Source organism: Chiloscyllium plagiosum, chromosome 2, assembly GCF_004010195.1.
Source record: "Chiloscyllium plagiosum isolate BGI_BamShark_2017 chromosome 2, ASM401019v2, whole genome shotgun sequence".
Taxonomy (NCBI): Eukaryota; Metazoa; Chordata; class Chondrichthyes; order Orectolobiformes; family Hemiscylliidae; genus Chiloscyllium; species Chiloscyllium plagiosum.
Window position 1 is genome coordinate 139,651,122 of NC_057711.1, and position 25,090 is coordinate 139,676,211.

At 37.5% G+C, this 25,090-nt stretch overlaps 1 protein-coding gene across 5 annotated transcripts in view; it reads right to left on the reverse strand.

Annotated features, from left to right (window-relative positions):
• Positions 1-25,090, reverse strand: part of LOC122564492 (E3 ubiquitin-protein ligase RNF38) — a 163,282-nt gene that overhangs the window by 126,323 nt on the left and 11,869 nt on the right. For all 5 annotated transcript variants that reach the window (XM_043719481.1, XM_043719462.1, XM_043719489.1 and 2 more), the window contains one exon: positions 9,154-9,224. In XM_043719481.1, coding sequence (XP_043575416.1) covers positions 9,154-9,219 — 66 coding nt within the window. In that variant the 5' untranslated portion in view covers positions 9,220-9,224. The remainder of the gene's footprint in view (positions 1-9,153; positions 9,225-25,090) is intronic.

A 25,090-nucleotide genomic window follows, 5' to 3' on the forward strand; every position in this document is an offset into this window, starting at 1 on the left:
CCAGAATGCTGGTCCCTAACCTATTAAGGTGCAAACCGTCTCTCTTGTATAATTTATGCTTACCACAAAACATACCCCAGTGATCCAAGAATTTAAATCCTTGCTTCCTGCACCAGTTCCCCAGCCACACGTTCAAGTCCATTATCTCCCTGTTTCTGGCCTCACCAGCCCGAGGAACTGGAAGCAAACCGGAGATAACCACCCTGGACGTCCTGCTTTTCAGCCTTCTTCCTAGTTCTCTGAAGTCCTGCTGTAGTATGTTCCTCCTCTTCTTCCCGACATCATTTGTGCTGACATGTACCACCACCTCTGGCTCTTCACCTTCGTCCTTGAGGATTTCCTGCAATCTGTCGGTAATGTCTTTAACCCTGGCACCAGAAAGGCAACACACCATCCTTAAGTCCTGCCTGCTGCCACAAAAACCCCGGTCAGTTCCTCTCACTATGGAGTACCCTATTACCACGGCTCTGTGCGATGTCCGATTCTTCCGCTCTGCCTCTGCGCCAATTTTTGATTGACAGACCTGGCCGCCTCGCGGACTGGCAGTATCATCTGTCTCTACTGTTTCCAAAAGATTCAAATTGTTCCTGACAGGTACTTCCCCCGGGGTCTCGTGCACCTGTCTCCTCTCTGCCTTCCTCATCCTCTGGTACGGTCGGTGTAATAACTTCGCTGAAGGTCTTGTCCAGAAAGATCTCGTTCTCTCAGATGAGCCTAAGGTCCTCGAGTTCTTTCATCAATATGAAATATGCTCTGTCAGTAGCTGAATGTGCACACACTTTCCACACTTATACGAGCCAGACACACCAGAGTCGTTGACCTCCCACATCAAGCACGTAGCACACTGAACCAGCTTGGCAGTCATGTCTTCACCCTCTTCAACTGTGGCGTAATCACTTCATTCAACCTCCTTGTCAAAGACTCCTGAGCTAAAGCCTCACTCTACAATCCACAGGAACTTCCTTGGACCCTCTTTTTGGGGCAAGTCTGTGGACTTTTAATTTATGTTAGAGGAGGAGGGTGGGAGGGAGGCCCTACTTTGTAGGACCTGGGGTCTAGAACACACCCACTCAAATAACAATCACTTATCTTCCCGACCGGCTTTGCGCTCCGACTTCACTTCTGCCCAGCACCTGCTGTTCTCTGCTGCAAAAAGGAAGGGTTTGGAGGGATATGGGCTGGGTGCTGGCAGGTGGGACTAGATTGCGTTGGAATATCTGGTCGGCATGGACGGGTTGTACTGAAGGGTCTGTTTCCATGCTGTACATCTCAATGACTCAATAAGACAAATATTAGCATGAATAGAGGATTGGGTAAATTTTAGAAGACATTGAGGGCATTTTTAAAATGGCAACCTATAACTAGTTTTCCCTTGTCCGAGAATTTAGGACCAAAAGGCAATCTCAGAGAAAAGGGTCACCACCCATTTGACAGGAGGGTGGAATATCTTTTCAGGGGATAGTAAATCTGACTAATTCTTTACCACAGATGGCTCTCAAGGCTGGTTCATTCAGTGTATTCAAGGCTGAGATAGATACATTTTTAATCAGTATGGAAATGAAAAGTTATAGGAAAATGGCAGGAAAGTGGAGTTCACAATTATTAGATAGATCATGATCTCACTGAATGGCAGAGCTGACTTGGGTCGAATGGATCTGAATCTTCTGGGTCCACTGGATTGCAATGTGAAGTTGCTTTCCCCTCAATGTGTTCAAGTTTCAGTAGCCAATTCATAGTTTTCTAAATTTTTTTATTCACTCATGGGACATTGCTAACTGGACAGCATTTATTGCTGGTCTGTAATTGCCCTCTAGAAAGTAATGGTGAGCTGCTTTCTTAAACCACAATAGTCCATGTGCAGTAGGTAGATTCAATGCCATGAAAGAGAGAATTCTAGGATTTTGACCTAGCAACGGTGAAGGAACAGTGAAATATTTTAATATCAGCATGGTGAGTGGCTTGGGGGGAAATTTGCAGATGGTGGTGTTTCCACATATCTGCTGCCCTTCTATTGAATGGAAATATAGGTTTGGAATGGTGTCTGAGCATTTTTGGAAAATTTCTGTATTGCATCTGATAGATAGTACACTCTGCTGCTACTGAGTGTTGATGGTGGGGATGGGGGGGGAATGGATATGGTGCCAATTAGGCACGCTGCTTTTTCCTGGTTTGTGTCAAGCTTCTCGAGTGTTGTTGAAGCTGCACTCATCCAGGTAAGTAGGGATGTGCCTTGTAAGTGGTGGGTGGCTTTGGGGAGTCAGATGGTGAGTTATTTGCTGCAGTATTCCTAGCTTCTGACCTGCTCTTGCAGCCACTGCATTTAAATGGTGAAGCTAGTTGAGTTTCTGGTCAATGGTAACACCAGGATGTTGATACAGTAATGGTAGTACTATTGAATGTTAAGAGACTCAATCTAACCACTGATTCTTATTAGAGATGGTCATTGCCTGATAAAACAAACAGCACACTTGAGGTATTAGTCCAATAATCCTTCTTCAAACTGCTTCCAACGTATTTTGATATTTTCTGCACTTAATGTTTGATTATACCCAAGGCATTGAAACAACTAGATTTAAATACAGATATTTCACTCACTGTTCATACTGTAATGTCTGAAAAACTGCTCCTATCATTACCACAATGCACAGAATTAAAGGAGTCTGGTTAAAAGTAAACTAATAAGACGGCCATAATGCAAGACAGATTGAAAAGTATTGGAGTGAGCTGCACTAAGACATAAAGGTCTTCTGCACACCCGAAAAAGGCTCTTCTGCCCATCAAGTTTGCACTGCTCAGAAACATAAACCCAATTATTCTCATCCCATTTTCCAGCATTTGATTCATAGCCTTGTATGTCCTGGCATCCCAAGTGTACATCTAAACACTTCTCGAATATCATGAGGTTTGCTGCCTCTATAACACTTACAGGCAGTGAGTTTCAGACTGTAAACATTTTTACTCACAACTCCTCTAAACCTGTTGTCCCTTACCTGAAATCTATGGTCTATGATCATTGATTCCTCCACCAGAAGGACAAATTCCTGCCTATGCCCCTTATAATTTTATATATCTTCATCATCTCCCCCAGTCTCCTCTGCTCCAAGGAAAACATTCCCAAGTCTATCCAATCTCTCTTCATAACTAAAACGCTCCAGCTCAAATAACATCCTGTTAATTCTTGTCTGTACTGTCTCTAGTGAAGTCACGTCCCTTCTATGATGTGGATTCCAGCACAATATTCTAGCTGTGGCCTAACCAACATTTTCATACAGTTCAGCATAACCTCCCTACTCTTAAACTGTATGCCTCAAATCATATTTCACTAAGTTATTAGAGCTCTTTGAAACAGTAACAAGTAATGCTGATATGAAAATCTGTGGATGTACTTAAGATTTCCCAAAGACAACTGATAAGGTACCACATTAAAAGATTATTACTAAACAAAATAAAAGCTCATGGTATAAATACAGTGTGTCATAATAACATGAATAGGGGTTTGTTTAGCTGACAAGAATCAGAGAGTAGGCATAAATAGGTCATTTTGGCAAGATGTAACAAGTGGAGTGCTGTCTTGGGAGACAGGTGGAAAAGTAAGTTGCAAAGAGAACATAAATACACTGTAGGAGATATAGACAGGTTGAGTGTACAAAAATATCAGACAAGTATATTGTGGGGAGTGAACTTATCCACATTGGCAGGAAGAAAGAAAAGCAGCACATTATTTGAACAAAGAGAGATTACAAAACTTTGAAGTACAGAGAGATTTACTGTAGATGTTTTGGTGTATGAATCACAACTACTATGCAGGTACAGCAAGTGATAAGGAAGGCAAATGGAATGGTGTGCCATATAATACAAGTGGAAAGAAATACAAAAAAAAGAGGAATTTTGCTAATGGTGTAGGAAATGTTAGTGAGATCACATCTAGAGTATTGTGAGCAATCTCATCTCTTTATTTAAGAGAGAACTTAATTACATATGAAGTATTCAGAGAAGGTTCACTAGACTGATTTCTGGGATAACGGGAGTTATCTTCAAGGAATGGAGAGACATTAGACCTGTAATTAGAAGTTTAGAAGAACTGGAGGGGAGCTTATTGAAATGTACAATATACTGAAAGGATGTTTACCATTATGGAAGAGAACAAAACTAAGGGACAGTTTAAAAATAAGCAGTCTCCCATTTAAGCTGGAGATGAACAGAATTTCTTTCTCAGCGGATCATCAGCCTGTGGACTTCTCTTCACAGTGTAATAAAAACACTAGAGATGGAAGTCTCAAGTATTAAGGAATTTGTGGAGCTTACCCAGCAGCTCACTGAATTTATCAAATGAGCAAATTACATATTCTGATCAAGACAACACTAGGTTTGAACGCTAATAATGTGCTGAAGTAGCTGATCTCTGGTTGGCTACTGGTAAGTGCAATATCTGGTTTCAACATCTAAGTAGATTGAGTATCAGCGTAGTGTTAAGTGAGCTGTCAGTACCTTGGAGTCAGTTGTAAGATCAGAGGAATTTGGGAATGCAGTTGAAAGATTTTGAAGGCATAATATACAAGGGAAAATAAATATACAGCCCAGATGGTCAGCAGTAAACAGGATCTGGCCCATAACGATAGGGATTTGTTGCTAGACTTTGGCAATATGGAGAGCATTATATCACAAAGCGTTGTGGAGGATGTGGCCCAGGATAATGGATTCAAACTGCCATCAGATATCAATCCATTTCTCCTAATGTATTCATCTTTGTACCCTCTGGGGTCTTGCCACTATTTTCCATATTGTCAAGTCATTTCTGCCACTATATTTCTGCCTTAACTTGAAGATAAAAAACTACAGTATGTTATTTAATGGAAAAAAAATCATAGCCTCTAAGTACTCAAAACATACAACAGAACCAAAGAAGTGGAAAATTTAGTGCATGAAAATATAGTGTTGGGACATACAGTTTCCATGAGGCACCCAATCAGCAATGAAACTTAGACAACATTTCTGTCACATGCAGAACATCTTTTTGGGTTCTTAGCAGCATGTTAGTGTAGAATAGTATTATGATGGCATCATATTTAATCATTGTGGACTCTAGTTTGAAGGATTTGGAGATACCTGGATTTTCTTTTTAGAAAAATATCAAAAGACATTAGAACTTTTTTCTGAACAAAGCAATTCTTGGACTGCATGGTTCCAGATAATTGTGAGCTTTGTTGCTTGAATTCACTTCAGGAAAAACATCTAAATGATTTAATGACTGTACTTTCTGGTTGTTCTGTTTGAATTGTGTTTTGCAGACTTGGAGATACTTTTGGATTTCAGCTGGTGGGAAAGTCTGCTACAGAATAATCTGTTGTAGAGTCATTCAGCATGAAAACAAACCTTTTGGTCCAACCAATCCATGCTGAACATAATCCCAAACTAGGTGAATTCAGCATGAAACCTGATTGTCCTCTTCAAGAACAATTAGAAGACTTCGGAATACTGTATTTTCTGAGCAAACTGTATCTGCCAAGATCCAGAAGCAACTGCTAATGTTTGGTGACACACCTCTACACATGCCAGAATGTCAGACTGACAGCCATCCAAACATGGAGAAAATGAGGACTGCAGACGCTGGAGATCAAGTCGAGTGTGTGGTACTGAAAAAGCACAGCAAGTCAGGCAGCATCAGAGACAGCCATCAAAACATCTCAATCCTTATCCCTTTTGACTTCAACAACAAGGACTTATTGACCTTTTGTGTTTTGCCATAGTTAAATTTTGTAGAATTTCTGTGTTAATTTCTGTGTGTTTTGGGTTATTTAGAGTAAATATTCATATTTTTATATTGCAAATTAAGTACATTGATTATTGGTCAAAGCACTAAGTATAGGAGTTGGGAGGTCATGTTGTGGCAGGACATTGGTTGGGTCACTTTTGGAATATTTTGTGTAATTCTGGTCTCCCTCCTATAGGGAGGACGTTGTGAAACTTGAAAGGGTTCATAAAAGATTTACAAGGATGTTGCCACGGTTGGAGAATTTGTGCTATATAGGGAGAGAGTGAGTAGGTTGGGGCTATTTTCCGTGGAGCATCAGAGGCTGAGGGGTGACCTTATAGAGGTTTATAAAATCGCGAGGGGCATACATAGGGTAAATAGACAAGATCTTTTCTCTGGGTTGCGGATGTCCAGACCTAGAGGACATAGGTCCCATTTAAATCTCACCCTAAGCCTAAGGGGCAACTTTTTCACGCAAAGGGTGGTGCCTATCTGGAATGAGCTGCCAGAGAAGGTGGTGCAGGCTGGTAAGTTACAACATTTAAAAAAGCATCTGGATGTGTACATGATTAGGAATGGTTTAGAGGGATAAGGGCTAAGTGCTGGCAAATGGCACTGGATTAATTTAGGGTATCTGGTCAGCATGAACGAGTTGGACCAAAGGGTCTGTTTCTATGCTGTACATCTCTATGACCAGTTTGCTTCTTCATTAAGTATGATTTTATAATAAAAGCAATAATTTTGCATTCATTAAAAGAAACCCAGTTGGTATATTTTTACTTTGCCATCTAATATAGAGAAAGCATACAATCTGCCATGTTGGGAACTAGGTAAAACAATTAAATCTATTTTATAAAGCGCACAATATAGTGGGACCAGAAAAAGACAATGGACTTGTTCCATGTCATAACAATATTATCTTTGTGTTTACTACAAAGTAGCAGTACAAGATGCCCAGCTCAAATGTTTGAGATGCCTTCCCCTTGCAGCATAATTTGAATTAGTTTGGATATCTTGCAGGGTCAAAAGTGAGGTCATAGACTCTTTCAAAATAAGTATTTGTAAAAGAGATTTTTTTAAAAGTCCATCAGGTATATCTTGACATTTTAAATGAAATAACAGAAAGCTCCAGATCTACAAAAAAAGATTAAATCCATGGGTCTTGACAAATACCTGAGACCGAATCTATACAAAACAGTTGAAAATCATAAAAGAATCGCAAGACAATAACAGAAAGGTATTCACAAGTGGGAATTTGGAAAATCCATTTTCTCAAGAAAAATCAGTTAAGTTCATTTAAAAAGAACTAAGTGACATTAATGCTACATCAAAAAGTCAAAATTTTTGCAGATTTGCAGTCTTTTTATTAAAGATACTGCTTGTAACAATCAAACAGTATTAAAACATGTATACAATGCATTAATAATGTCTCATTAGTGTGAAATAATTTTATTGTGTGCTTCAACTAAAATGTGTAAAACTACCAACTGTAATTTAATAGTGCCACCATCTCTTGAAATATGACAATTGAAATAAAGCATCTGTGACCCAGCTGCCTGGGTCCCTGCATACATGAAGGTGTGAAAATCTGGCACAGTCCTTCATTATGTAAACTGTTTGACAAACCAGTCTCTTGTGTTATTTGAATGCCATAACTAAAAAAGTTGCTTAATGTTCTTTTCCATTTCTTAGACTTAGATGCACAAGCAATTGGTGCATCAGGTAATTTTATTCATCAAATGGTCATCAGCAAAGAAAACATACTTCGCTAATCACACGAGTTTTCACAATGTATTCCCAAGTGTAGGCTGCCCAGCCACAATGAGTTACAATAGGGCACACAATTAGAATATATGGGTACAGGCTGTGTGTAGCCTGTCTTTTCTAACATAAGATGAAATGGTTCACTGTAATGGAGTTGCTAGATTTTGATCTTACACATGTGAAACAGTTGTCTTACAAAGTATCTGGGGCAGCATGGTGGCTCAGAGGTTAGCACTGCTGCCTCACAGCACCAGGGTCCCAGGTTCGATTCCAGCGTCAGGTGACTGACTGACTGTGTAGAGTTTGCACATTCTCCCATGTATGCGTGGATTTCCTCCGTTTGTTCCGGTTTCTTCCCACAGGCCAAAGATGTGCAGGTCAGGCGAATTGGCCGTGCTAAATTGCCCATAATGTTGGGTGCATTAGTCAGAGGAAAATGGGCCTGGGTGGATTCCTGTTCGGAGGGTCGGTGTGGACTGGTTCGGCCGAAGGGCCCGTTTCTACACTGTGTAGGGAATCTAATCTAATCTAATCTAATCTAACATGGAAGAGTTATTTTCAGACTGTGCTTCTGGCAATGACTTCTGTAATCAGAAACTCTCAGACTGTGTGCAAAGTTAGTTTCTAAATATGGGAGCTAAACAAGAATTCCAGAATGATTCTAACACAACACAGTGAATTATAACTGAATTTTTTTCTCAATTATGTAGTGTCTTTCAAATACAAAATGCTAATTACAGATAATATAATCATCTATGATATAACTAGCATACTAATTAGTTATCAGATGAATGATTGCTAGACAGTACAGAAAAGGTTAAACTTATCTAAATCGATTATTCATGCAAACCAAAAATAAAACTGCATTTAGTTATTACAGGTTTACAATCTTGTAATTCAAAGCATATAAACCAAAAACAAATTTATCAAATCAACCTCTCTAGTAAGTGTTTTCACACTCTGAATCCAATATTGAACATAAAATATTAATTCAAATTCTGGATCAATAATTCTTAACATTTGGTGTCCAAGATGCTCCTAACAATAAAAATAGAGCAAATAATCCAAAGTATATTGTCTGTAGAAAACATCTACTCAAAACCTAGATAGTGTTGAAAATGCTTTATCTTAATTTTCACCTTGCTTAGATAGATTTGTTGATACCTTGTAGAACAGACCAATTGTAATTAGCTCTTAATGAAACTTGACAAAACTATTCAACTAAAAACAATATATTTTTTACTTAATTAGTAAAGAGATTTTAATATCAACTCCATTCTTAGTTTTCATCCTGGTATCTGAAAGGACATTTTTTTTCTATTCAATATCTTTTCTTTTACATCATTCTCATGAAGAGTGTCCCCTGTACTCAGATCATGTTCTCGATGAGCATCTACAATAGTCTAAGCACAACAACTCATTAACACATTTATCACCCAATAGTGCACTTCTTCATTCATCATTCAAAGTGTTGGGAGTCAGTGAGAAACATGAGTGACCACCTCTTTACTAGAAATAGATATGCAGAATTTTTTCAAAACACGTTAAATTAGCCACAACACAGGCTACTGTACGTATCAAATCTCATTTCATTCAAAAGGAGAAAATTAGAATTTAAATAAAATTTTCAAACTCACCTTATCACTGTCTTCATTGAAAGGAGGGTCACATGGACTTGGGTGATAGGGAAAGGAAGGAACCATGCCACCTATGAAATTATAGACAATACCAATGAGTAATTTAGCAGCAAAATTTTTGTTTATCTATCCATGAACAATATTTCCCAAAAACTAGGAAATTATCTTCCACAAAACATAGTAAAAAAATAGGGGATAACCCAAGGAAGGCTTGAATAATATTTTGGCAAAGGTACAGATTCAGATCTGGATCTGCTCTTTTTTCTTAAAAAAAATCTATTAATATTCAGACACAAGGCAAATTGATATTTCCTTTAAAAAGATGTGGTGGGTTGCTTTATTTCAAGATGTTAATTGTTTGAGAGTGTGAATTGCCTAGCTTGTCTAGCATAATTTTGAGATGCCAGTATTGGACTGGGGTACACAAAATGAAAAATCACACAACACCAGATTATGGGCGGCACGGTGGCACAGTGGTTAGCACTGCTGTCTCGCAGCGCCAGAGACCCGGGTTCAATTCCCGACTCAGGCGACTGACTGTGTGGAGTTTGCACGTTCTCCCCGTGTCTGCGTGGGTTTTCTCCGGGGGCTCCGGTTTCCTCCCACAGTCCAAAGATGTGCAAGTCAGGTGAATTGGCCATGCTAAATTGCCCGTAGTGTTAGGTAAAGGGGTAAATGTAGGGGTAGGGGTATGGGTTGGTTACGCTTCGGCGGGTCGGTGTGGACTTGTTGGGCCGAAGGGCCTGTTTCCACACTGAAATTAATCTAATCTAATCTAATCTAATTATAGTCCAATACGTTTATTTGGAAGCACTAGCTTTCGGAATGCTGCTCCTTCATCAGGTGGTTGTGGAGTATAAGATCATAAGATACAGAATTTATCACAAATGTTTACAGTGTGATGTAACTGCAGTTATATATTGAAAAAGACCTGGATTGTTTGTTTAAGTCTCTCATCTTTTCGAATGACCATGTTAGTTTCGGTTGTTTCATATGTAAATCCCAGAATTTTTTTAAAGTTACATTGTCAAGTGAACTTTAATGATAGGTGCCATGTTGGCCCCAGGTAATGCATTGAAAGTGTGAGGTGCCCTGTGTCAGGCTTTCTGTGCCCCAATGTTCAAGCTGATTCTAATTTTAAAAAGGGATTTACAAAATCTTACATGGATTCATACATTTTATTTTGCTCAAAAACTGCAATTCTGCAAATACAAATTCACCCCACAAACGTGTGTGTGTGTGTATACGCGTGCCCAGGGTATGAGTGTCTGTGAGAGAGTGTACGTGTATGTGAGTGACTGTAAAGGGGTGTAGAGGGTGCGTGTGTGCGTGACAGTGTATGTGTCAGCATATGAGAGACAGCTTGTGTATGAGAGAGGGTGTGTGTGTGTGTGTGTGTGTGTGCGTGCGCGCGCACATGTGCACCCCTGCCTCTGTTTATGTGGGTTGTGCAGTAGGGTCACATGAACCCAAGTGTGACATGAACCCAAGGTCCCGGATGAGGCCATCCCCATGGGTACCGAACTTGGCTATCAGTCTCTGCTTGGCCACTTTGTGTTGTCGCCTGTCCCAAGTCCCTTTTCTAGATTAAAATCAGTCTGAATATTGGGACACAGCCTCACATGGGTCACCTCACACCTTCAATGCATTATCTTGGCCTACATGGCACCTATTGAGCAATAGCTTCTTCAAAGAGATATTTAAAAATTCTAAACTTTAAAATCCAGCTTTTGTAGTCACAAAACAGATGCACACTAAATTTGGATGGTACTATAAGAAAATGAATGCTGGTAAGGCAAAACCTCAAGAAAGAGTAGCATAATCATATTACTATTAACACACACTTTCCTCTTCATTTGTTTTACACAATGTTTCCTGTGTAAGGCATTTGCCATGTATATTTTAATCATTTTTGAGCTAGCATTTGACTAGTTGTGTTGCTTTCTAGCAAGCCCTTCACCCATAGCTAAACAGTCAAATTAAGTTACATTTTCGGAACTAACTTAACAAGACAACATTAAAAATTTTTGCCAGTTATTTATACTCCTCAAATCTTTCACAATATAAAGAGGCTTATTATTGAATACCCAATTGCTTGACACATATTTCTCAAAGGAAGAGTGTTTTGAAGGAGGGCCTATAGAACTGAAAGCGTTTACTAAAATAAGGATGGTAAAGCTATTTAAAATATAGTGCATCATTCTGTTTTATTAATTATTACTCAGTAGTTTGACCAGGTGATTGTTCAGTTCATAAACCAGCTGGATTTCTCTCATCTTTACCATTAGCTATTTCATTGAAACAAAATTCAAGCCCCCTTTGATGCAACATTACAAACGTTTGTATTGAATAAGCATATTATAAGTTTGATTCAGGAAGTCTGCAAAGGAAATGCTACGTTCAAGCTGAAAAGCAAAGTGACTCTGTGCAGCTGCTAGTTTATTACAAACATTTTTAGCTGGTCTGTGCTTGTTACCAGCCTACATACACCCCATGTATCCTTTATGTAGTCAAGGTTAGAGAACTTGCAATACTTAGTCATATGCTTTAAATAAAGTAGCACTACTATTAAACACAGGAAGTCTCTATTTACTCAAACAAATCTATATAAGCTCATTATAATTTGCTTGAAACATCAGGACTCTTTAAAATTAATTATGCAATTACAGTAAAATGAAAAGCTAATTTTCTTTTACAGAAGTAAGTCGGAAGTCAAATGCATTTATACTTGTTATTTTTAAAGAAGGTCTAAGAACTGAATTTCTATAGGTCAGCTATTCTTCTATTGGTCTGAAAATTAATGCACTCTGTTTGAGAAAAGTAACATCCACACATCAGTTTCAAATTCACATCACATCTTCTTGCAACAATGCACATTGATTTTGGATGGTATTTTGAGAAAGTGGATGCTGGTATTTTTCCCCAGCACTCCGCAATACATTTCAATATTTTGAGCATGGAGTCAATGTGAGGAGTAGAAATCCTACATTTTTACCACTTTTAAGCCCATTACTTCATTACTTTCTCTATCAAATTATATTTTCCATCCACTAATTGAAACATGTTGTGTGCCATACTGCTGAAGGTGGCATCTTCCAAACAATGAATTAAGTTCTAATGTTAGAGCTAATGTTTTTTTTCAGGGAAGATCATCATTCTTGATTGATAATTTCAGAATGAAGGGTATCAAAACTGAGGGAAAAATAAATCCTAAATCTCTGGATAGCTTTGTATGTCATATTCTGGATAGCCAGAGAAGAGAAGGGCCACTGGTGTTGCTACACAGTTGCTGTAAGAAGAAATGAATTTACATACTTGAGGCATTGGAAAAAATTCTGGAACAGGATAAGGTGATATCAAAGGTGAATATTGGTAATATTTAAATTCTAATGAAAAATAGGCCAAAAATAGAACCAAAATTGGATTAGTAAAGGAAACAAAAATAGATCAGAAGGTGGGAAAGGTATAATAACCAACAATTGCCATCTGAAAGCAGAACAAGATGGAACAAAACCATAACAGTACATAACACAAAGAGCAAAAGAGGTTACTGTCTAAAAGTGTGGGACTGCACTTTAGAGTCCACATGGCTATGATGTGTCTTATCAAAAGACAAGATGCTGAAAATGAACTTATACTTAGCTTTCTTGGAACACTGAATGAGGCAGAGGGCAGTGTAAGATCAAGGTGTGAAGTGTTAAAATAAGTTGAGAAGTGGAAACTCACACAATCTCTGCAGACTGAACAGAGTTACTTCACAAAGCAGTTACTCAACATACACTTGGCCTAAACAATGTAAAGCTGGTGGCATTACAATAGCAGTGACAGTACACTAAATTGAAAGAACTATATATAAAATCACCATTGCACCTAGGAAGTCCTTTTAAGGCCTTTCGAGGTGACAAGAGGAGGGGAGGTTACACATCTCCTATGCTTACATGAAATGTTGCAGAAGGCTTGTTGGGAGACCAAAGAGTGGACAGGGGTTGCATGGAGGGAACTGATTTTTCAGAGGACTAAAAGCAATGGGGAGAGAATGAGAAAATGCGTTTGGTTGCAGCTGGAGATTATAAAAATGGAGGACAGAATGATCCATTTAATATGAAGGCTGTTGGGGTGAAAGGGAAGGATAGAGGAAATTTATCATGGCTGCAGGTGGGCAGGGAATGGGAAACAGCAGAAATGTGAGTTGGAGAAGATACATAGTCGAAGGTGCTGTTAATCACTGTGGGGAAAGACCATAAGACATAGGAGTGGAAGTAAGGCCATTCGGTCCATCGGGTCCACTCCGCTGAAAGAACTTTCAGTTGAGGAAAGACAAATGTATATTGTTATGCTCCCAATTGATGTTACTATTGGATAAATCAGATCCCAGAAAGAAATCTGGCTTGATAGATATTTTTTCCTTAATGTGGTTGTCTTTCATTGAAACATAACATACAATGCTGCAAATTTGCTTCTAACAATAAAACAGGTTTACAACTCGAGAAGAATATAAAAAAAACATGGTGCAGTTTGAAAGATTTCACAACACATAGTAAAATAAAGTCCCATTTACTTCCCAATGCCATTTTACTGTTTCTCAAAAGGAAAGAAAAAAATTTCCTTCCCTGTCCAATCCTCTGCTTTTGTTCACTGAGTTTTATCCTATAAGCTGTCAAGTTTGACTCCTTGAATCCTCACAACATTGAGATTTTAGATTTTCTCAGCTCTGAATAACCAATGCACATTTCTAACCAAACACTCCAGGAAGCTTTCAGTCATCTACTCTCTTCCATACAGTTTAAGATCATGCTCCTGAAAAGACTTACCCAGTTAATTACTAAACTGCTTCACAAAAACAAAATACAGGGGATACCAACATCCAAAGGTCACTTGATTAAAAATTCCTAATTATACATGGTGAAGGCTGGTACAATTACAACATTTGGAAAGCATCTGGATGGGTATATGAATAGTAAGGGTTTAGTGGGATATGGGCCAAATGCTGGCAAACGGGACTAGATTCTTTAGGATATCTGGTTGGCATGGATGAGTTGGACCAAAGGGTCTGTTTCCATGTTATATATCTTTATGACTTGCTCTAGAACATTGCTCTAACGTAGTCAGGGCTCTACAGTAGCTATAGTTGCCTCAGAATTCATGACTCCAAAATTCCAGATTACGACCCTGTTTTTATTTTATTTATTTCTAGGAAGTGGGTGTCACTGGCTACACCAGTATTATCGCCCATCCTGATTGTCAAAAAGGCAGTTAAAAGTAAACTAGTATGCTGTGGGTCTGCAATCATGTGGACTAGAGCATGACTTCTTTCTGTTTACCACATTCCACTAGAATCTAACACAGAATATTTAGTAACATGGGCAGATTTATGCTTAACTGTATTTTCACATTAGAAATATCATCCCTATGTAAAAGTTCAAACAACATTAATTTATTGGTAACTTATCACCCCAGTCTGAAGGCTGACAATATCATTGCATCATATATTGTTTTTATTTTTCACAACATTAGATATATTTACCCCCAACAACATTGTTGGTGTCCTACATGATAAGACATTGTGGTTCAGCAGCTTTATTTCTTAACTGAAAATGTATTCTCCTGTAGAATTTTCATTACTGCAGCAGAATTAATAAATTACTACAAACATTAAAAACATAATTCATGAGATCTAACAAAAGTTTATGACAATCCTAAATATTCAAAAAGTTATAAAAATTGCAATTATTAACTTTACGAATGCAATTAATCATCTCTCCTAGGAATATTAAAGGCATCTCAAACAAAATGCAATATACAAACTGATATTTTATATTCAACCGGGAAAAATATTTAAATTTTAACTTTTGAGTATCTTCATATTATTATTCATTTATGCATTCCATTTAGGAATAATTCCTTTACCAACTTATTCACAGTTGTCATGGTGATTATCCACTGCTGTTCCAGAGATTGAGTACTTCATCTAATCTCAGTCAACAGCAAAACGAGTACAAATGTTCTAGCTACTGTGAGATTATGAAAAATTCAGGTCAGGTATTGTGCAGAACATTCCCAAACCTGCTGTTTTTGCTTGTATTGTATACGTCAGGTGCAAACCATCAAGAAATTATGGTCTGATTACAAAGAAGGGCAGATTTAAGTTTTACATTTTTGTAGTACATCTGTTCATAGACACGACATACTGGAACAGCAGACTATATACTGTCTTTATACTTTTACAGTCAGTATTCTTAATAAAGAATATCAGGTAACAATATTCGTATGTTTGAATGGACATGGTGCAGTTACCAAATGTCAACACAGCACCAATTTTACCTAAATCGATTCTTAACAGTGCACGGCAAATATCCTTATAATGTTGCATTATTATCTTAAACCAAATAAAGTTTTCACCAAATAACTCTAATATGCTTGCAGCCAATTGTTTTCAGAGTTAGGGTCAAGAGTGGACCATTTGACAGCTTGAGGCTGTTCTGCTATTCAGATAATTCATGGTCAACCTATAACTGAATCCTTTTACCCATCTTGGTCCATGGCTTCTAATAGTCTCAGCTCAGAAAATAAAATATCAGTCTTATTTCTGAAATATTCAATTAACCTGGTCTCCGTTTTTGTTTTAATTATTTCATGATACGCGGATATTTTTATTGCCTATCCCTAGTGACTCCAGAGAAGGAGGTGATGAGCCACCTTCTTGAAACACTGCAAATGGTAAGAAATAGAAATCAAGAACTTAGGAACAGGCCAGTCAGCCCTGTGACCCAGCTCTACCATTCAATAGGCTGATCTGGTTGTGGTTTCAACTCCAGTTTCCTTCCTGTACGCTGTCTTGAATAAATTCAGTAACACACTCCCTACTACTTCATTGGGGAGAAAGTTCTACTTTCTTATACTCTCTGTATGAAATGCTTCCCACCTTCAGACCTGAAGTGTCATCAAACTCTAAATTTATGATCATGTGTCCTTAGTCTGGAAATGCAATCAGAGAAAGGAACTGAATACGTAAATCATCTTAACATTTATCACTGTGCTATAAAGAATGCAAGACTAGTCAGGCTATGCAACCACTCATTATAATAAAACCCTCAAAACCCAAGTATTATTCTGCTAAACATGTGTTGTATTGTCTTCAGTAGCAATACAACTTCCTTAAGAAATGGTGCCCAAAACATAATGCAGTACACCAGATAAGGTCTCACCTGAGTTCTATATAATTAAGGCATAACTTTCACCCCATTATATACCAGCCTCATCGAAACAAGAATTAAATTCCCCAAGTCACTGATTGTTTTGTACCTATCCACTAGTTTCCAGCGACTTTTGTACATACATGCTCCTTGGAAGTTTCTAACTTCTTGATGTTCAGAAAAGATGTTTGCTTTTATTAATGGATGAGCTCATAGTCTCCCAAAATGAATTCCAACTACTTGCAAGTTTTTCCCTACTTGCTTAATTTACTGATATTTCTTTGCAAGACTCTGGTCTAATCTATATGACGTACAGTCCCAGCACTTGTTTTTAGTCCCCAAACCTGGATGAACAATTCTCTATTCTTTCATCTCAGTTATTGAAATATTGAAATAATATACTCTAGTGCAGATCTCTGGGAGACACCATTAATGATTTCCTACTGTTGGATGATATATTCATCATCCCAATCTCAGCCTCCTACCCAAGTCCATGCCCAGACAAAAAAAAATTCTGACCATGTGGAATTATATTGAATGCTTACTGGAAGTCCATATAAATAACACTCAACAACATCCTTTCACCTATCATATTGATGATCTCCTCAAAAAATTCAATGGTTAGTTAGAAATGATTTACCTTACACAAATCCATACTGGTTGTTTCTCATCATTCAAATTTTTCATCTACTTCTTTTAATATCCTTGGGTGGAAATCATCAGATCCTAAATATCTTTGTCCTCATTATTTATCCCATTATCTTTTTTTTTAAAGTTTTAAAAATCGAGTAAGTTCTTCATCGTGATTTTATTTTCAAATTTTCCTCATCTTGCTGGTATTAAAATTATGAAATTGAATTCAATCAGTAAGTCACAGAGATTTTAATATTGCCACAATTACATTGCAGTCAGTTGAGGTATTGTTGTACAAGTTAATTGTTCTTAAGGAGCTATGTTCTTGCTACATTGACTCAACCCATGATATGGGTGTTACATACAGTTTAATAGTATAGCAAGGAGCTCTACTCTATCCTTCAGAGGTAGCAAATGTCTGTACACCACCCCTTCATGCCTGACCACATGTAGTTGTACTTATAGCTATCATGCAATAAATAAACAAACATTGTTATTATCTAAGAACAGTTCAGTTTCAGTTTCGATGGTGGTGTATCCTGTACCAAAAGAAAATCACGAGATAGGACTAAAACAAATCAAAGACAAAAGGAGGTTTGGTGGCAATAAACAACCTCAAAATAACCCTCACCCAGACCCACATACTGGTATAGGTGCAAAAAGCACAAGGTACCAGAATGGTCAGATGTTAAAATGTCACACAGCTCGCTGAGCTTAGTTGAAATCAGCATCAGCTTTGTCTCAGTGGTAAAATTCAAACCAAAGTCAAAAGTGAATTCAAGTTCTGTTCTCAGAGACGGAATTCAGAACATAGGCAGATATGTTATGCACCATTATTAGAGATCTTTCAGAAAATATATGAAACCAAGGCTTCATCTACCCTCACGGTTGTGGATGATAGACCTTATTGCATGATTTAGAAAGCAGCAGTGAAATTCTCCCTAGATTTCTAACCAACTTTTATCCCTCACCAGCTTCACTAAGAACAGATTATCTGGTCATATCTCATCACTATACTTAAGACTTTTCTGTACACAGTAGCTATACTTGAAGTAATTAATTGGATATAAAATATTTGGGATGTAATGTGGCCCTGAAGGACACTGTCTAAAATAGTTATTTCAATCTTGAAAATTAGAATGGACAATTACATGATATTGTAGTTTAATTTCCATCACACTATTGTAGTGGCAGGAAATACTCTGGTGACATTATTACTTGCCTCTTTTGATATACTGTATTCATTTGGATTTCTATGTGGTCAAACACTACATGAAATTAAGTAACAGACAATTACTGAAGCCAAAAGGTTGAAATCATTCTGAATCTGGACAAAACATGCTGGAGTTATTTGCAGTCCTGAAATGAAGATAGATGTTATTTAGTAAATTTTGAGAAGATTTGTAGCTCGGGTTGAGGAGCTGGAAGGTTCGTTTTCGGACATTTCATCACCATACTAGGTAATGTCAGTGAGTCTCTGGATGAAGCACTGGTGGTACGGCCCACTTTTTATTTATATGTTTAGATTTCCTTGGTTTGGTGATGTCATTTCCTGTTCTTTTTCTTAAGCGTGGTAAAATGGGATCCAAGTCAATGTGTTTGTTGATAGAGTTCCAGTCGGAATGCCATGCTTCTCGGAATTTTCATGCGTGCCTTTGTTTGGCTTGTCCTAGGATGAATGTGTTGTCCCAGTCGAAATGGTGTCCTTCCTCATCTATATGTAAATATTCTAGTGGTACTGGATCATGTCTTTTTGTGGCTACCTGATGTTCATGTATCCTGGTGGCTAGTTTTCTGCCTATTTATCCAATGTAGTATTTGCTACAGTTCTTGCAAGGTATTTACAAGTGCAGCCCATCAAATTTGAGCAGCACCTTGGCGAACATTTGGTCAATACATGAGGAAGGCATCATTCATTGATACTACTGTCAGCTTAGTACACTAGTCGTATGTGGGGAATTTGGAATTATATACCACAAATTATGATTACTGTTACACCTCTCCAAATTTCAGTCATAGAATACCTAAAGTCTGGATAGCCATATTAAATCTAGGCCTAATTTTTATTCCAAAAATAAATTTACTATGGCACAATCAAATTTACTCATCTTATTTCTGTTATAATCATTGTGATATAAACAGTTACATTTTTACAGAGATAGGATTGTAGCATTTTGATACCAGAAAGTGTTAATATTTGACTTTTTAAAATAAATTTCTGGACTTTAATTGGAGTATAGACAGAGCCACATTGTTTGTGGTTTAAGTTTTACCAGTCAGACTTCTTTTATTTACCAATCTGGTTGTTATCCAGTAAACATTACAAGTTAAATTGCCAGGCAAATATTTCGCTAGGAAACCTGAAATTTCTCATTCAAGGTAAAGGCATGTGACTGTGGTTACATTCTTTTATGTAGCTACCTATCATCTTTTTCAATTTCAACTGATTAGCATTTCAACTGATTGATAAAACCTTATGACTAAAGAAATTTTGTTTAATAATGACACAGCAAGGTATTTTTCTGAGCACCCCATGGTGAAAAAAAAGCTTTACGAAGAGCAATGATATATTTGGAGCATGTATTTTGAATTCAGTCCCTTAACTACGGAAAGGAATTGAAGGGAATCATACTGCAACTGGTCAGTATTTTTTTTTTAACAAAAGCTTTTTTGAGTAAGTCACAGAGACAGCTAGCATTAGTTGTTGCATATGTCTGCAACAGCTGAGAACAGATATAAAATTCAAATAGATGAAATTGAGGAAAATAATAAAACTGTGAAAATACCAACTGTACAGTTCCAGTCAAATGCGATCTCACAGTTGAGCAAACTTCAAAACTTTAGCCAAACCACTGCTATAGGAGCAGGGGTCCACAATGTAGTCTACACAGAATAGAACTGCAGATACATTGGAATTTTAATGGAACATTGGTGATCCCTTCACAAACAATTCAATAGCAAAGCAAAGATAATTATTTCCATTGTTAATGAAAATAATTTTTTAATGGCATGCAGAGGCTAAGATGGAGTAATAGAAGTTGCTTTAACAATTCGGAAGAAGGGTTTCTAGACTCAAACATCTACTCCATTCCCAATCTGCAGATTTAGCTAAATCTCTCCAGCAATTTTAATATGGATTGGCTTCAAAATTGATTAATTCACATTTATTTGAGCGTAAAACTAAGCAGATCTTCTATTATCCACTAGCACTACAGGTATTTACTCCCAGAGTTGAGACATTTTGTGACGATAGAACTTTTCAAACATACTTTCTACAGTGGGAGAAAGTGAGGACTGCAGATGCTGGAGATCAGAGCCGAAAAATGTTTTGCTGGAAAAGCGCAGCAGGTCAGGCAGCATCCAAGGAGCAGGAGAATCGACGTTTCGGGCATAAGCCCTTCTTCACAAGGGCTTCCTGAAGAAGGGCTTATGCCCGAAATGTCGATTCTCCTGCTCCTTGGATGCTGCCTGACCTTCTGCACTTTTCCAGCAACACATTTTTCATACTTTCTGCAGTGTGTGGCTTGCTTCAGCTAAATATCAATACAGCTACATTTTAACTAAAAGCCACACTAATAAAACTCAGTCTCATAACACAGCTCAGGCAAGGCGTGACATCGCACTGGAATTTTATGATTAATCTATACATTTGCATGAACAACAAAATATTGACCCTGACTGTGATATGGTATTAAAATTCAAAGGATGAACATGAAATTGGGAGAGATAAAGAAGTCAAAACACTTTATGAATGCTATCAGCTCCCCATAGTGATACACGTGATCAGAGTATGCACTACTTTATAATAAAAGAAGCATTTGTGCCAGTTTTGAATAACATTGTGGCCACTGACTTCCAGGAAATATTTTATTCATATATTATTCCAGGGTATTACTGGTATTTTGGATAATGAATTAGCAAGGATCATGATACAAAATAATCTCATTTTTCTACAAGTCCTTATCCCCTGTTATCCACAACATACTATTCTTGCTTCGTTAGGTCAACCTCTATTTCTCAGACAAGATACCTTACAGGTATCTTATGACTGGGCTACAGAGATCAAAAAGCAATGATGCAACAGTGTTAAGATGCAGCTACACAGTACATGAAGAAAGAAGAAGAGAAATTAGCCTTCCAACAAAATAAATGAAGTCTGGCTCTGATTTAAAGGTAAAAGTTATAATGATTGCTATTTCATATATGTATGCTGCAGTGAATAAATTCAATATTATTGAAAAACTTTGGCCAGAATGGAAAGAGGGAATCTACCTTGAAAATGCACAAAGTTGAATGCATCATGAAAACAAAAACCAGCTGCTAGCCTGATCGTGAGGTCCTCAAAAGTTATCAGCATGGTAACATCACCAAAAATTTATTCTGAACATACACTCTAAATGGGTCAAATCAAAATTTGAGTCCAGCAAAAACTTATTAGCAACAACTAGTTGATGTAGCTACTTTCTGGAACATAAAAGTCTAGTGTGGAAGACGACTAAGATTGTTTAGAAACTACCGACAAACCTTGACAACAATTCACCATCAGAAAGTGGAACTAAATGAGAGCCCATTATGCCACATCAGCAGTATGGATGAAACGTCACATGAATTTTGACATGCCAACAACTGAACTGGGGAATGGAAAGGTTTGAAAACAGTTCAAATGCGAAACCACAGGACACAAGCAGGCATGATTCACAGTGGTACTTGGCTACATGGCCAGAGGAACAAATTTAAAGCCAATGGTAATTTTCAAATGTAAAGCCATGCCAAAAATCAAGTTCCCTGCAGGAGCTTTTCTGCACTTCAATGGCAACAGTTGGATGGATGAGGATCAACAAAATATGAAATAGGTGTCCCTGTGGGTGACCTTGGCCTCTGCCATAACAAAATGCAGATTAGCAGGAAACATATGGCTTGAGTACCACATGTCCCACATAATGGACATGCAGAGTTCACTATCTGAAAATGTGTCTCAATAAAAACATTCAGGAATCATGTTCCTCCTAAAAGGAATAAGGGTTTGCTTAGAGGAAATAAAGCAGATTGGGAAAAAAAAAAGGAAACCTTAGTTTGTGTAATCTCACCTCAATTATTGGACTCCAAAGGTTAAAATTATTTCATTAAATATTTGCTGCACTCTTTCCAGCTTGTCAGTACTCATAACTGGGATCTTTGATAAAATTTGATAAGGATTAGCACTCTAAATTTTGAATAAAAATGATACTAATGAACTAATAGGTTACTACCACCACATTTCAGTAGTTGAATACCAAGAAATCCATAGCTGTCAGTACAATATCGATAACCAACAAATGCTGCAATTTACTTCAGTAAAATTCCAAGAAACTATGATGATCCTAAACGTATTCCACATATTTACGAACTTTTCAACATCTGCATTTGTGATTCCTGCAGGTCAGTTTGCAGAGTCAAAATAATTCCGACGACTGTGCTGTACATCTCTATAACTCTATGACTTTTGCAAAAATGACAAAGGGACATTACTAAAAGTGACAAATCTTTGCTTCTTAAAAACTGAAGAATCCTACTTTCATGCAAACTGAACATGAACATTGCTATTCTAGGAATTCCAATGCAAATAAGAATTCTAAGTTTAATTTCCATTTAGGCTTTTAAAGATATTGAATTAAAATTACCAAACGAAATCTAATTATGTACAATTGATGTTTACTGAATCACTTGGTCTGAAATAAAAACACTATCTATTAAAAATAATCAGTTTGCTCTCAATATTTAATCAAAAGGTTATGAAAAGAGGCAATTGACCACATTTATGGTCAGAAAATGTTTATCATAATCTAAAAGCTCTTAACAAACTGGTGGCAGAAAAGATAAGGACAAAATAAGGCTGTCATATTAGTGTGCCTTCTTGTTTGGGTAACAGCAAACCCTCTGCTTATTTCTAGCAGTTCACATTTTGTCTAACTTGGCATCTTCTGTTCTTTTATGCTTAAAATTCATGTCAGTGTGACAGAATGTCTACTGGGATTTATCTCTTTCCAGCATTCCAAAAACAAAATGGTAGCCACTCAAATTCTTAACTATTTCCTGCAGTCTGCTCATTGATTCTCTGAACTGCTGTTTATTTATTCTTAGACTGGGCTGACGCCTTTCAGTTTTGACAGTAAGTTTGTACACCCAAAATGCTAACTTTAATATTACTTTAACTCTGGACTTGCAATATTTGCAAGATTGCTTTTAATTTGCTTTAGTAAGGGAATTTTTTAAACAAGACTTTTATGTAGATTCTCATTTACAGAGATACACACCACAAACCAGTCTGTGAAACAAGATCCTCATACAAAAAGAGCAGTCACATATCTGAAAATAATGTGAAGAGATGCAGGAAGCTGGGCGGGGGTTGAGTTACTGAAAAAGAGTATTTTATGTATTAGATGAGTACTAGAAATACAAACACACTTGTAGAGAACAGGCTGATATATATGCATCATGTACTATACAGTAAATCATATCCTTGTTAGTCTGCCAACTTTAAATTTCCAGGGTAAAGAATCATTAAAAACAAACTAGATGCAAAGTAATTTGAAACCTCATGCTTCAAAAGCTGATCACGTGATTATTGAATTCATGACACCACACGGCATCACAGAAATGGTATTTCAGAAAGTGGCACATAGAACTTTCTAAAGTGGTATTAGTCATTTAGATACTTCCAACATTCAGCAATGCTAGAGGACTCCTTATTCCCCTATCCCCAACTGGTTTCAGGAGACCAGAATATCCATAGCAAGGTGTTTTCAATCAATATGCCCCAAATTAAATTGGCTAAAGCAAAACAAACATTCTTTTTATTAAGTGTTCAAAAACAAACAAATGGTTGTTTTCTTTTCATGAAATTGCAAATAAGTAGTTAATGGTTTGTTCTTTATTAAATGTGTTCTGAACACATATTAATATTGAAAAGCTAAAGCTTGTAGCAGATGGAGCAGAGAAAGATATAACGATTTTCATGATTTTGAGATCATGACAATAATGAGTTACTGTAGAGAATTGTGCAAGGATTCTTGGTTCCAGCATCATGGTAATGAAAGGAGGACCAATCTCTAGGTCAGTAAGCTTAAACAGACAAGGACCAGAACAATATTCAAAGTAATCCTAGAACTCTGTGGGAAGCTAGGGAAGTGATTGCTGGGCCTCTTACTGAGATATTTGTATCATCGATAGTCACAGGTGAGATGCCGGAAGACTGGAGGTTGGCTAACGTGGTGCCACTGTTTAAGTAAGGTGGTAAGGACAGCCAGAGAACTATTAACCAGTGAACCTGACGTCGGTGGTGGGCAAGTTGTTGGAGGGAATCCTGAGGGACAGGATGTACATTTATTTGGAAAGGCAAGGACTGATTACGGATAATCAACATGGCTTTGTATATGGGAAATCATGTCTCACAAATTTGATTGAGTTTTTTGAAGAAGTAATTTTTTAAAGATTGATGAGAGCAGAGCGATAGATGTGATCTATATTGACTTCAGTAAGGTGTTCGACAAGGTTCCCCATGGGAGACTGGTTAGCAAGGTTAGATCTCATGGAATACAGGGAGAATTCGCCATGTGGATACAGAACTGGCTCAAAGGTAGAAGACAGAGACTGGTGGTGGAGGGTTGTTTTCAGACTGGAGGCCTGTGACCATGGAGTGCCACAAGGATCGGTGCCTAGTCACTACTTTTCATCATTTATATAAATGATTTGGATGTGAACATAAGGGGTATAGTTAATAAGTTTGCAGATGACACCAAAATTAGAGGTGTAGTGGACAGCGAAGAAGGTTACCTCAGATTACAACTGGATCTTGATCAGATGGGCCAATGGGCTGAGAAGTGGCAGGTGGAGATTAACTTAGACAAATGCGAGGTACTGCATTTTGGAAAGCAAATCTTAGCAGGATTTATACACTTAATGGTAAGGTCCTAGGGAGTGTTGCTGAACAAAGAGACCTGGGAGTGCAGGTTCATAGCTCCTTGAAAGTAGAGTCATAGGTAGATAGGATAGTGAAGGCGGCATTTAGGATGCTTTCTTTTATTGGTCAGAGTATTGAGTACAGGAGTTGGGAGGTTATGTTGCGGCTGTAC